The sequence below is a fragment of the Puma concolor genome, chromosome A2 (genome assembly GCF_028749965.1).
Source record: "Puma concolor isolate L17-30 chromosome A2, mPumCon1.1.hap2, whole genome shotgun sequence".
Taxonomy (NCBI): domain Eukaryota; kingdom Metazoa; phylum Chordata; class Mammalia; order Carnivora; family Felidae; genus Puma; species Puma concolor.
The window spans coordinates 127,673,935-127,688,583 of NC_141668.1; the positions used below are offsets into that span (position 1 = coordinate 127,673,935).

At 35.8% G+C, this 14,649-nt stretch overlaps 1 protein-coding gene across 1 annotated transcript in view; it reads right to left on the reverse strand.

Annotated features, from left to right (window-relative positions):
- The window catches only part of CNTN6 (contactin 6), a 290,327-nt gene that overhangs the window by 155,611 nt on the left and 120,067 nt on the right, over positions 1 to 14,649 (reverse strand). The window contains 2 exon segments of the mRNA XM_086697579.1: positions 6,794 to 6,969; positions 13,937 to 14,063. Coding sequence (XP_086553705.1) covers positions 6,794 to 6,969; positions 13,937 to 14,063 — 303 coding nt within the window.

Sequence of the window (14,649 nt, forward strand, 5' to 3'; positions counted from 1 at the left end):
TTTTTTAATTTTTTTTTTTTTCAACGTTTATTTATTTTTGGGACAGAGAGAGACAGAGCATGAACGGGGGAGGGGCAGAGAGAGAGGGAGACACAGAATCGGAAACAGGCTCCAGGCTCTGAGCCATCAGCCCAGAGCCTGACGCGGGGCTCGAACCCACGGACCGTGAGATCGTGACCTGGCTGAAGTCGGACGCTTAACCGACTGCGCCACCCAGGCGCCCCTATAAATAAACATATTTAAAAACTATTTTGAGATGGAGACATGAGAAATTCTGGTCTGCTGTTGGTTGGGTGATCTTGGGCAAGTAACAGAGTTCCCCACCTTGAATTTTTCCAACTATAAAATACGGTTTAGAATAGCTTACTGGTATAGACTAAAGATGAATGGCATTGCAGATATAAAATTCTTTGCATTCTTCAGGAAAACAATGATGATGAGTATAAATGCCTATGTTTGTAGCTCTTTAAAATGAATTATTATTGCATTTTAACCTGGAACCCTCTAAAATAATTCCTGTGTTACAGAGCAAGAATTCTTTAACCCCATGTTATAAGAGTGAAAACTGGGTTTGGAGCACCCCTAAATATGTGTACTATAGATTTAATAATATCAGTAATATCATTAATGTATCAGACTAATATTTATATAAGAAAAGTACGGGGGCACCCGGGTGGTTCAGCTGGTTAAGTGTCCGACTTCAGCTCAGGTCACGATCTCACGTTCTGTGAGTTCGAGTCCCGCGTCGGGCTCTGTGCTGACAGCTCAGAGCCTGAAGACTGCTTCAGATTCTGTGTCTCCCCCTCTCTCTGCCCCTCCCCTGCTCATGCTCGCTCTCTGTCTCAAAAATAAATAAAAACATTAAAAAAATTAAAAAAAAGAATGTGGCATTTTCAAACTATGATTTGTAAACAACTTCAAAATCCTTAACTACGTTCAAAATATTTCCATTATTCTGAGGATAAATACTGATGTCCCAGCCTTGGTCTATTATATTATAGTTGCATAGCCAGGTCTCTGCCGAGCAGTCCATTAACACCTCACAGTCACCCTTACCCTCTCTCAATGTGTAATCAGTATTGTCCTGATATCAATTCTGTATGAAATGCGTAATATTAACACCCCATTTTATGCATGAATGAACACTTGTGCACAAAAAACACAGTCATTTTGCCTCTGGTGCCTCTGCCTAAAAGCATCACACCATGATGGGTTTTTGTGTGCTTCTTTGGCATTTCATAGTATCACTCAATCATTCCACTTTTTACAGACTGGGTTTGGATATAAAGGGATTCCAAAATTTGGAAGTACCTGCCTTCAAATTATTTTGCAGACTCTTCCTAGAAAACTAGTCATTTCATGAACTTGGCCTTTCATGCCTGGTCTTTTGTCAATCTCCTCAGATTTTCTCTGGTATTTGAGCTTGTTCATATATCTGCTTTTCTTCTTGTTATCCTTTCCTTTTTTTTCTTTTTTTAAGTTTATTTATTTATTTTGAGAGAGAGAGAGAGAGAGAGAGAACAAGCAAGAGAGGGACAGAGAGGGGGACAGAGGATCAGAAGTGGGCTCTATGCTGACAGCAGAGCGGGGCTCAAACTCAAAAGCCGTGAGGTCATGACCTGAGATGAAGTCAGGCGCTTAATTGCCTGAGCCACCCAGGTGCCCCTGCTCTCCTTTGGATCTGAATGTTCTTTCACTCACCTGTGTTGGGAAAACAAACTAGTATTTCAAGGCTTAATTCAAGCCCCCATTCCCTTTGGAATACTTCTATTGCCCTCTCTCCAATCCAGGCAAACCTTATGATTCCCCACTCTGGGCTCCATTGTAGGTTAGGTCTACTTCTGTCACTTCACCTGATACTTTTTTTAAGGAGGTGCGATAGGTGGTAGGAATGTGGATTCTACATTCTGATTGCATGGATTTAAACACGGACTCTGACACTTATTGGTTGTGTGATATAGGGTGGGTTAGTTAATCCTTCTATGCTTCAATCTGCTCATCTGAAAATTACCTCATAGGGTTATTGTCAGGTTCACTGGAATCAATTTACTTAAAGAGTTTAAAATAATGCCTGCTGTCTAATATGTACTATATAGATGTTAGCAATTTATTTTTTTCCTGTTTTTTTTAAGGTTTCACCTGTCTGCTCTGTGAAGACAGGGAGTAGCTATTTCTTATCTATCATTTAATCTTTCAGCCCAAGCACAGAGCTAGATTCATATAAATAAGGTGTTTTCTGGGTGGTTGGCTTGAATAAATCAATGGTCAGTTAGGAGATTCTAGTCCAGCTACTTTTTCCTCTGCAATAATGGGACAATCTTATTTGAAAGGGTATCTGTGATTAAATATTTAACAATGCATAACCAAAAAGTCCTATTCATGAGTAACTCTTATCCCAAATGTTTATCTATTCATTGGTAGAGCTGCATTATTACAAGAGTCTCAAATATATATATATATATATATAGCTCAGTGAAATCACAGGTTTCTTTTAAAACACCTATCTTTTTTTCTCAAGGTTGACATTTTAAAGAGCAATGACAGATGCAATGTTCTCTCACACAAGTACAGAGTAATTCATTAACATACATATGAAAGGAAGAAGTCTACATTCAACCTTTACCACCAAAGTCCTTGAGAAATAAAAGAAATTCAAAGCAGCTACAAGTGTAGCTTGTAAAAAGTCAAACTGGTTTTATCATTCAAGAACACCAGGTTGGTAGCAGGAGCTTTTGGTAAATAGACACCTGCAGAATTTGCTTTAGGGTTGAGGTTGGGGGGAAAAAGGAAGAGCTTAAAATAAAAAATCTATCTGAGAATTTGGAATGACAGAATCTTATGTGGAAGAAGTGAAGGGGTCTGTTTTTGTAATCAAGTAATTCAAAACATACCTCTAATAAGTCTTGTCTTGGTCACAGAGCTGGTTAAGGACAGATTTGATTTGATTTGGAAAGACATTTCATGATAGATAGCTTTGGATACATGGACCACATTTCAGCATGGTTTCATGGTGGGATGAATCAGGATGAGGCAAAATGTTATGGGCTGAGTCTAAAATAAACTCTGAGGGTGTTTTTGAATTGCTGAACATCCAGATAAAAGTTACAAACAAAAGCCATCAATTATCTAGAGGTATGTACCTACAGAGTCTTTCCCAGGGACAGGTTAGGTTCTGAAAGGCTGTTCATAGTTCATTTGTTCTGAAGGTCAAAGTGACACTATACAATTGACTGCCAACCTGTAGGGAGCAGAGTTATTGATACAATTTTGTTTTGATGTATATCTTTGTTCTTACTATAGAAATTCACATGAGTAGGGCTTCTGGACCTAACTTTTCTATCAATAAGTAGATCAAATACCTTATATTAAATGTCTTATATTAAATGTCTTACTTTGGGTTCCTTAGAAGCAGAGCCTAGGCAGACATTCAAGTCTGTATGATTTAGTGAGAGAACACTCCCAGGATAAAGGGAAGGAGGGAAGCAGGAAAGCTCCGGGGAAGGAGATAAACAAGATGGGGTTCTCAGCTGTTGTCCAGCGTTAGCCTGATCCCCTGGGGAGTCTGGGGCATAAGTGGTAAAAGAGGTGCAGCCGTGGTCGCTAAAAGCTGGAGATGGGCACACTGTCCATTTACAGGGATCTGGACAGGGTATCAACAGCATCTATCACCAGGATTATTGTGAAGTTTACTATCTTGAAGATACGGCATAATATTTTCACAAGTACTATGCCAAGAGCAAATTAAATTTAAAAAGCACACATATTTTGTGTGGGCAGTGTTGGGGAAGGACTGACTACTATAAGATGAAAGGCATGAGTTTTACAGTCTCTACTTTTATACTCAAGTTTCACCTGGTTCTCTAACAATGTACCTTTAAAAAAGCACCAATCTCTGTGAGGCTCAGGCTCTTAATCTGTGAAATAGGAACAACAATAGCATCTATCTCCTATGGTGGTTGCTGGGCTCAAGAAAGGTAACATATATATGTCAAAGCACCTAAAAGTCTTGAAAACAAGAGATGAAGAAACTCGTCTGGAGAAAGTGTAAAATGTAAATTAGAAGACCTTTCTATGAGTAACTGTAGCAGTTTGAAATATGTAAATGTTTGACCAAATTGAGGGAGGCAGTAAAAAATAACAAGAAGAATTAGAGCTTTCATTTCACAAATGCCTTTAAAGGACGGGGACTTTGCAATCATGATCTCCAGTAATCCAGGTCATTGTTCTATGGATAATGCTATAATTCCATTGAATAAATTTCTTAACAGAGGCTTACTATTGTTTAGAGGTGGCCTGATTTTACCAGTAGACATTTGACAATGATAGAATTTGAACTCAGATCTGTCTGTATCGAAAATCTTACCATTCCACTACCATTGTTATCCTACATACCAAAAGCCTTTTCTACCACCATGGGCACTGTTGGGAATTTATGAAGGTGGTGGTGAGGAATTCAAATTTAATCGAAGACACAGGTCTTGTACTTTAGGAACTTTCCATTAGGCTGGAGACTAGCATTTAGACTACTTTCTCTGTACAAAGAACCAAAACAGATACTTAATAAAGAAACCTTAGTCTTTTCTTTTCTTTTAAGAATTATGATGAAGGAAAAAAAATCCAACTCTATTCCACTGAATTCTGATGATACTATTTAAAAAAAAAATAACATAAAATTTACCATTTTAACCATTTAAAGTGCACAATTTAGTGGAATTGAATAAATTCAGATTGTGTAATCATTACTACCATTCACCTCCAGAACTTTATCATTATCCCAAACTGGAACTCTGTATTAATTAAAGTTAACTCCCGAATCTTCCTTCCACCCAGTCCCTGGAAGTCACCACTCTGCCTTCTGTCTCTATGAATTTTCCCTTCTAGTTACCTCAGATATATTAAATCATACAATATTTGTCCTGTTGTGTCTGGCTTACTTCACTTAGCAGGATTTTTTTCAAGGCTACACATGTTGTATCAGAATTTTATTCCATTTTTAAAGTAGGATAATATTCTATTCTACACGTACACACACACACACACACACACACACACACACACACACTACATTCAGGTTATTTCCACCTTTTAGCTACTCAGAATAATGCTGTTATAAGCATGGGTATATAAATATCTGTTCGAGTACTGCCTGCTTTTAAGTCTCTGAGGTAAATACATAGAAATGGAATTTCTGTGTCATGTGGTAATTCCATTAATTTTCTTCATGAACTGCTAGACTGTCTTTCAGTGACTCTACCAGTTTACATTCCTATCACCAATGCACAAATGTTCCAATTCTTCCACATCCTTGCAAACATTTGTTATTTTCTGTTTGTGTGTGTGTGTTTTACTAATAGCCATCCTAATGGGTATGAAGCAGTATCTTACTATAGTTCTGATTTACATTTTCATAATGGTTAGTGATGTTGAGCGTGTTTTCATAGGAAAACTTATTCTTGATTAGATATGTCCCTTCTATCATTTTCTCTCTTGTTTTTTTTTTTCAAAATAGCCACAAGCCTTTGTTCATATTCCACCTATCTCCATAAACTTTTGCATTATCTATTTATGCATATATAACACATTCAAATACATTTAGCAATGCAATGCATGTGTGTATATACATGAGTGTCTGTGTATATATGACCACATGCATATATGTATGTGTATATATACCTATATAATGCTTATATCTATCTATATCTATATTTATATCTGTATCTATATCATCTGTATCTATGACTAAATACACACACACACACACACACACACACACACACATTCAGAAATAAGACTACCCCCAAAATGGCCAACCTAAAAGGAAATGGGTATGAAGCAAGGGATCTTTGGAACACAAGACTTGCAATGGCAGATAGACTCAATTCTTAATTCATGTATCTGTTGATGACTACATTGGTTCTGCAAGGTAGGCGTTGAACATATATTTTATTAGTAAAATTCCAAAACAATTACTCTTTCAAAGTAACAGAATATACCTTTCCATGAGCACCCAAGAGACTAATTGCTAACTCTTTGGCTCCCTGATATATCCTGTGAGGCAGGCGTGGGTAGAAGTGGGGTGGGGGAGGAGGTGTAAAGAGAAAAATTCAAGGCTTCTATTTCATCCATATCAACAAATATAATTACTTTCAATCAAGGCTATCCCTGGATCCAATATGAAACATTTCAGTCCCCGGCAACCCTATGTATAAAGGATATAAGAAGCCATATGTCTATTGTTCATCTGCTAATGTCCTCAAATGTCACCAAGGTAATTACTTGGATGACATTTATGTGATGCAGCTGGACATTGTTACAGTTAATATAAAGTCTGCCTTTGGCAACCACTTTATTTCCACCTACATCTAACTGTGGGTGTGTGATCACATTTCCTGGGAGAATATCCACCTCCCCCAAAAGACATCTCTGTCCTCAGCTTTTTCTTCCTGTGCTCTGCACACTAATATATAATGAAAAAGAGAAGGAAAAAAAAGAAAGAAAGAAAAACAGTAATGTGTCATATATATTTTTCTTAAAATTTATATCTGAAACTTTTAGAGATATTTCTCAACATAATTTATCAAATATAATAACACAGTTATTTTCTTCCTTTTTTTCAAGAAGATTTTGACTATCCCTAGGAGTATGGATTCATTAAATGCATGCTGTCAAAACTTTTTACCTCCATAAATAATCACCCTCAAAGAACAGATGATTGGCAAAGCTAATATTTTAATATGAACAAAAATATTGTATTAAACAAACACAGGGATTAAATTTGCCCCCACAAACTCACATGCAAACTGGAGCTTCGCCTTCCGACTCAGTATTGTCCCCAGAGTGTTGGTGGCCAGGCACTGGTACATGCCAATATCTTGATCTGTGCGGGGACTACTGATTGCCAAATTGCCTCCATCCAACCTGTAGTGATAACTCATGGTAAAATCAATATCTGTGCCATTTTGCTTCCACCTTCAAGGGAAAAAAATCAAATTATGTTAGAATATACAGAGTTGGCCATTCCTTGTATTAAACAACAGGTAGCTGTACTACTAAGACCATGTATGTACGGATGTATATATTTACGTATTTATTTATTTGCTAGGACCATTTAAATCAGCAACAACAAACATGGTTACATGTGAAGACAATCCTTCAGTTTCACCAAAGATGACTGTATTTAGGAACTCAGTGATATCAACAACTAGGTTATTTGAAAGATCTTCCACTCTTGATGAATCACAAACATTCACCCAGATGTGTACAAGAAGGCAACATAACTCTTGAAATGAAAAATAAAACTGAGACATTCAGTCAATAATACTGGCCATTCTATTCCTTTAGTGACTTTTCAAATAACATATACTATACCTGAACACCCACAACCGATACTGCAAAATTGGACGTTGAAAATGATTTAGAGATAGAAATCCGAGAAGCGTATATTACAAATGGCATAAAGAAAGCCAGTAAAGATTTTACAATGCCAATTTGAGGCTGATAATAAAACAATAATAACCCACCTATTTTGGAACATGATTGTCTCTGTGAGTCTCTTACTTGGAAAATTAACCACGCAGAATATATTTCAACAGTACTTACAAATGCCAAACTAAAATTATTTAATAAAATAAATGCAGTTTGAGAGATTTTATTTTAGGCAGAAAATAGTCTCTTGACTTACCTATTAGTCAACTATAGGTACATGAATTAAGTAGCAGAAGGGCCTTACAGTTGTATTTATTTTCAAAGAATGATAAGATGTTTTAGAAATTCCATTTGGTCATTTTAAGATGAATGAATACCCAGTAATTATCTTTAATCAAACCCACTTCCTCCACGTTTCACCCCTTTCTTCAAAATATCCAGACATTTTGAACTATAAATGTTGCATATTTAGTTAGATATATTCCTAGCTGTGTGTAGTCATAGAAATCATTTAGGAAGAAAGACACTTAAAAATATTGAATTAAGACAATCAGTCTTTTAGAAAAACAAATGAATGTTTCTAATGGAACATAGCCAATGTCCAAACCATGTACTTTCAGGATTTATGCCAGCTTTGCTGTTATTTTCCCCTTCATGCTAAGATCGTATTAAAAATATTTTGAAGAGGGTGGATAACTGTAAGAAAGAAATTACATTTTATAATGTTATTCTAAGTGTCATTGACTTTTTTAGGAGCGTCTTGAAATATCCAATGTAGAGACTATGGTAAATGTCTACTGTAGTATGAAAGAAATACAGACATAGGTAATCCTCTACCCTATTCAAACAGGTAAGTGATTGATCAAATATAAAATCAATCAGAGGTTTTTGATAAACTCTGTCGCTTTAAAATTATTTAGCCAATTCTTGTGTACCTCAAGTTCTTTTTAACAAAAAGAAGTTGAAAGAAAACAGCCAAAAACAGTATACTTTCTGTCAAATCTTTTTTTCTAGAGAAATTTGTACAGTTTTTTGTTCTCAATATTAAAAATCAAATATAGAAACATTTTCTGTCTTTAGGCCTTTCTCAAGATTCCAATATTCTCCTTACCAGCTTTATAATACTGTCTTTCACAATTTGCTTACAGGGCATGATCTTTGGACCTCTATGTTCCCTTTCATTTTCAAAGCAAAGGATATACCACACTTAGTTTGCCAGCTCTCTTTAATTTTGGAATCAATCGCTGAAATAACTGCTGTCATCATTACATGCTCCTAATTAAGCTCAGTAATTGTTTTTCAACACAAATTCAAAGTTGTTGGCTTAGCTGCAGCAAATGAATTTTTCACAGTGTCCCCATAATCATTCTAATCACTGTGGTACAATGATTATTAAACTGTGCATATAGATCAGGGGTTCAACTCTTGGTGTGGGCTTTGTCCTAATTAATATGTTTAAATCAATGGAGAAATAGTATTAATGATTTCCAGTGATTGTCATAAACACATTACTGATAGGATTGCAGACCCAGGAGAATTTTCCTATAATGCAAAGTAGGAAATTTGCTTTAAATGACTATTTTAAGCATCTGCATTAATATCATATTAATTCCAGGAAACATAATGAATTTGAACTAAAATATTGACCTTTTTCTGGGGAACACCCTTTAATATTAAGTAATTAAGCCCCGTATCAAGAATATAATGGCTGGGGGGGTATGTTTATTGTCCTTAGATAATATAGTATGTGTGTATGTGTTTCAGAACTGGACCTTGCTACATTACGTGTTTGTTAAAGTGCTTATTTCCGAGCCCATCCCTAAATTTCTGAAGGAGAACTCCAAAATCTAAAATTGTAACAGTCTCTCTGGGTGATTGTAATATGTACTATTTGATTCCATTGACCTTGGCCTATACCAACAGTCCTAAGCCTAGCTTTGACATTCCCTTCCTGTGTATCCCTGGATGAGTCATCTAATTTTTCCAGAAGTCATATCCATTAATCATAAAATCTGCACAATTATATATATCCTGCTTTATCCCATGGGATAAAGAAGGCATCTTATTAAGAAGATGACGTGACAAAATGAAAAGAATAGAAGGCAGAAGGACAACTTCTATGATTTTTATTCAAAGACACCTTGTGCCTGGGTGGCTCAGCTGGTTAAGCGTCCGACTTTGGTCAGGTCATGATCTCACTGTTCCTGCGTTGAAGCCCCACAGTGGGCTCTGTGTTGACAGCTCAGAGCCTGGAGCCTGCTTCAGATTCTTTGTCTCCCTCTCTCTGCTCCTCCCCCACTCGCACTCTGTCTCTGTTTCTCTCTCAAAAATAAATAAACATTAAAAAATTAAAAAAAAAAAAAGACACCTAGACCTCAGACTTAAGACCTCATGACTAGAGCAGAGTAGACTAAGTTAAAAAAATCTCCTCTGGTGATCCGGTCAAGAGGAGATCTGCCAGAAATCCTCTATGACATTTGCAGATGTACTTCTGATATAGTTTATCCTGTGTACAAATCATTTACATAGGTGTTGCTTCACTTTCCCAAATAAAATATATATTCTGAGCTAGAAGTAAACTCATGGCTATCCGATTATCTAAGACTTTTATTTAGAAGAAATACTACCCAAGTACCAACTTTATGTAATCCATTTTCCTTCCCTTTGCAAAGCTTCCTGGCTAGACTTTAATTCTCATGTGTTACTTGGCCCTTAAAAAAATTTAGAGTGATCCTTTCCATGGGAAAGTTTTGTTCAAACTTACCTAAATTTCTATATCTTGATGCTTGCACTGAAACCTTGTTTGTGAAGGTGTTCACTGCACTGGAAGTGACTAGAAGACAAGTTGCTTTTAAAATGTTTTCAAAATTATGCTTTATATAGAACTTATTTTCTGCTATGAGATTTTTTTCCCTAAAAGGAAATTACTAAAAGAAGTTACTAAAATCAACCACACCCTCACTTTATGGATAAGGAGGAAGTTAATGCCAGGAGAGAGAAATGATTATTCCAAGGTCACACAATGAATATCAGAACTGTGACTAGAAATGATCATTCCTTGCTTTAATCAATAGCTCTTTCATGTGGCTTCACGGTATATCCAAATAATGTCAAATAATGTTAGAATCTGTATCATAAAGGTTTTCTTTCTATTACACACACACACACACACACACACACACACACACACAATCTAAGGTTATGAGTGAGTCTTTTTAATAAAATTTAAGTTAGAAAGGGTCATATTAACTAAAACTTTACATTTTGTTGCTAATGTGCATTATCTGAAATATCTCTGCCCTTTGCTTTATTATCATGGAAATTGGGTCTGAGTCTGCCATTTTCACATTAAAAACAAGTTCTTTTTTCACTCTCTTTCTAAAGCCTCTTGTCTATGAGTATTTTATGCTATGATATTACAGATGAGCTAAACCACGTTAAGGGGATTTGAAATAATAAGCTAAATTACCTGTCTTTAGCCTACTAATTCACACATATCTTAGAAACAGAAGCCTTTAGCAACAGTGAAATTTGTAGTCTCTTCATTCAGAGTATCTCTTCATAGGTAAAAACTAATGAGTAAATTGTCATGAGAACCACTATCTTATATCCTTCTGCCTGTTATAAGCCAGTAGATATTTTTAATTAAGTGCAGAACTGATTGATAATTGTGGAAACAAATCTTTTCCTTTCCTTGCTTTTTCTGTTGTTTTTCTGTTTCTTTCTTTTCTTTTCTTAATTTCTTTCTTTCTCTCTTTCTTTCTTTCTTTCTTTCTTTCTTTCTTTCTTTCTTTCTTTCTTTCATCTTTCTGTGCTTTTTGCTACCTGTTTTTCTATTCTTTCCTTACCTGTCTCCCTCCATCTTTCCTTTCTTTTTCTTTTCTCATTTTTCCTTCCCTTTCCTTTCTTTCTCTTTTCTTTCTTTTGTTTTTCCCCTCAATTCTAACCACAACATGGCACTGCACGCCACCAATCTCAAGAAAAATTCTCCAAACTTTCACTATTTGCAGACGACATGATACTCTAAATAAAAACCTGAAAGTCTCTACCAAAAAATTTCTAAAACTAATACATGAATTCAGCAAAGTCGCAGGATATAAAATTAATGTACAGAAATCTGTTGTATTTCTATACACCAACAATGAAGCAGTAGAAAAAGAAATAAAACAATCAATCCCATTTACAAGTGCATCAAAAACTATACGATACTTAAGAATAAACCTAACCAAACAGGTAAAAAATCTACACTCTGAAACCTATAGAAAACTCATGAAAGAAACTGAAGAGGACACAACGAAATGGAAAAACATTCCACGCTCATGGATTGGAAGAATAAATATTGTTAAAATGTCTATACTACGCAAAGCACATTTAATGCAATCCCTATCAAAATACCACCAGCATTTTTCACAGAGCTAGAACAAATAATTCTCAATTTGTATGGAATCACAAAAAGACCCCAAACAGCCAGAGGAATCTTGAAAAAAAAGCAAAGCTGGAGGCATCACAATTCTAGACTTCAAGCTATATTACAAAGCTATAGTCATCAAGACAGTGTGGTACTGGCACAAAAATAGACACATAGATCAAAAGAACACAATAGAAAACCCAGAAATGGACCCACAATTATATGGTCAACTAATATTTGACAAAGCAGGAAATAATATCCAATGGAAAAAAGATAATCTTTTCAACAAATGGTACTGGGGAAACAGGATAGATAGCAACATGTAGAAGAATGAAATTGGACCACTTTTTTACACTATACATAAAAATACACTCAAAATGGATGAAAGACCTAAATGTGAGATAAGAAACTATCAAAATCCTAGAGGTGAACATAGGCAGCAACCTTTGTGACCTAGGCTGGAGCAACTTCTTAGTAGACCTGTCACCGGAAGCAAGGAAACTAAAGCAAAAATGAACTTCTGGGACTTCATCAAGATAAAAAGCTTCTGCACAGTGAAGGAAATAATCAACAAAACTAAAAGGCAGTCTATGAAATGGGAGAAGATATTTGCAAATGACATATCTGATAATAATAACTTTAGTATCCAAAATCTAGAAAGAACTTACCAAACGCAACACCCAAAAAACAAATAAGCCAGTTAAGAAATGGGGAGAAGACATGAACTGACATTTTTCCAAGGAAGACATACAGATGGCTAACAGGCACATGAAAAAATGCTCAAATCACTCATAAGAAGAGAAATACAAATCAAAACTATGATGAGATACCACCTCACTGTCAGAATGCCTAAAATTAACAACACAGGAAACAAGAGATGTTGGCAAGAATGCATAGAAAAGGGAACCCTCTTGTGCTGTTGATGGGAATGCAAACTAGTGCAGACACTCTAGAAAACAGTATGGAACTACCTCAAAAAGTTAAAAATAGAGGGTGACTGGGTGGCTCAGTTGGTTAAGGGTCTGACTCTTGATTTTGGCTCAGGTTATGGTCTCAAGATTCCTGAGTTCACGCCCCACATGGAGCTCTGCACTTACAGCATGAGACTTGCTTGGGATCCTCTCTCCCTCTTTCCCTACCTCTCCCCCGCCCCCACACACACACATCTCTCTCTCTCTCTCTCTCTCTCTCTCTTCTAAATAAATAAATAAATAAATAAATAAATAGTTAAAAATATAACTACTATCCTATGACCCAGCAAGTGCATTACTAGGTATTTACCTAAAGGTTACAAAAATACTGATTGAAACCCCACTGATTATAAACCCCACTGTTTATAGCAGCATTATCAAAAATAACCCAACTATGGAAAGAGCCCAAATGTCCATCAAAAAGAATGAACTCTTGCCTTTTGCAACAACATATATGGAGCCAGAATGTGTTATGCTAATAAGCAAAATAAATTAGAGAAAGACAGATACCATGATTTCACTCATACATGGAATTTAAGAAATAAAATAGATGCACATATGGGAGGGAGAAAAAAAAGAGAGAGGGAAACAAAGCATAAGAGACTCAAAGAGCACAAACTGAGGACTGATGGATAGAGGTGCATGAGAGAAGGGTTAGATGGGTGATGGGTATTTAGGAGGGCATTTGTTACAATGAACACTGAGTGTTATATGTAAGGAATGAATCACTGAATTGTACTCCTCACACTAGTGTTGCACTGTATGTTAACTAAATGGAATTTAAATAAAAAATTGAAAAGGAAAAAAAAATCACTCTTCTAAGTCATCCTAATGAATAAGACAGAGATCTAACAATGGTTCCTGGGTTGGGAGTAGGGTAGTGGAAAGTGGCAACACTTGAGGATATTGAAAATATATAACATTTTTTTTCATTTGAGCGGTGGGTATCCAGCTCTTTACCTTTGTAAAAATTCACTGAGCTGCATCCTTCAAATTAGGTAATTCTAAACACTTTATTGTGTGCATGTTTTACATCAAAGACAATAAATAAATAAATAAATAAATAAATAAATAAATAAATAAACAAACAAAGAAACAAACAAACAGTGTGGTTTCAGAAGTATGACTTTACCTATAACTGGGTGAAGGGTAACCAGTGGCAGCACAATTCAGGATGATTTCAGATTTTGATAAATCCAAAGGAAAAATAATGTCTTGTGGCTCCTGGGTAAAAACAGGATGGCTCAAAAGACCAGTACCTGAAAAAAGAGAAGAGTAACACCATATGAAAACATTTGATCCTGCTTTGAATGCAACTGTGTATTAGATATGAAGTCAATACACTTTTAACTTTTATTTTGAAACTGCCTCAAAAACATAGAAAATCTTGCAAGAATAATACAAAGAAATATTTTTTCTGAACCCCTTAGAATCATGACACAAACCAATGCCCCAACCCCCCTAAAAACTTTTATATTTCCTAAAAAGGACATTCTTTTACATAACCACAATAAAGCCATCAAAATAAAAAAAAAAAAATGAACATTGATTGAGTACTAGTGTCTAATCCTCAGGCCCCACTTTAACATTTTCCTAGTAAAATCTTTCACAGCAAAAGTACCCAGTTGAGAGTTACAGATTTTATTTAATCGTTGTATATTTTCAGTCTCCTTCAGTGTGGAACCGTTCCCTACTCTTTCCTTGATTTTTCTGACTTTGACATTGCTGAAGATTACAAGGCTGTGATCTGGTCAAGTTTCACTCAGTTTGGGCTTGTCTGAGCAGTCAGCTACCAAGAACAGGTTAGGGGTCCTGGTAGGAGCTGTATGTTGAAGGTGCAGGTAA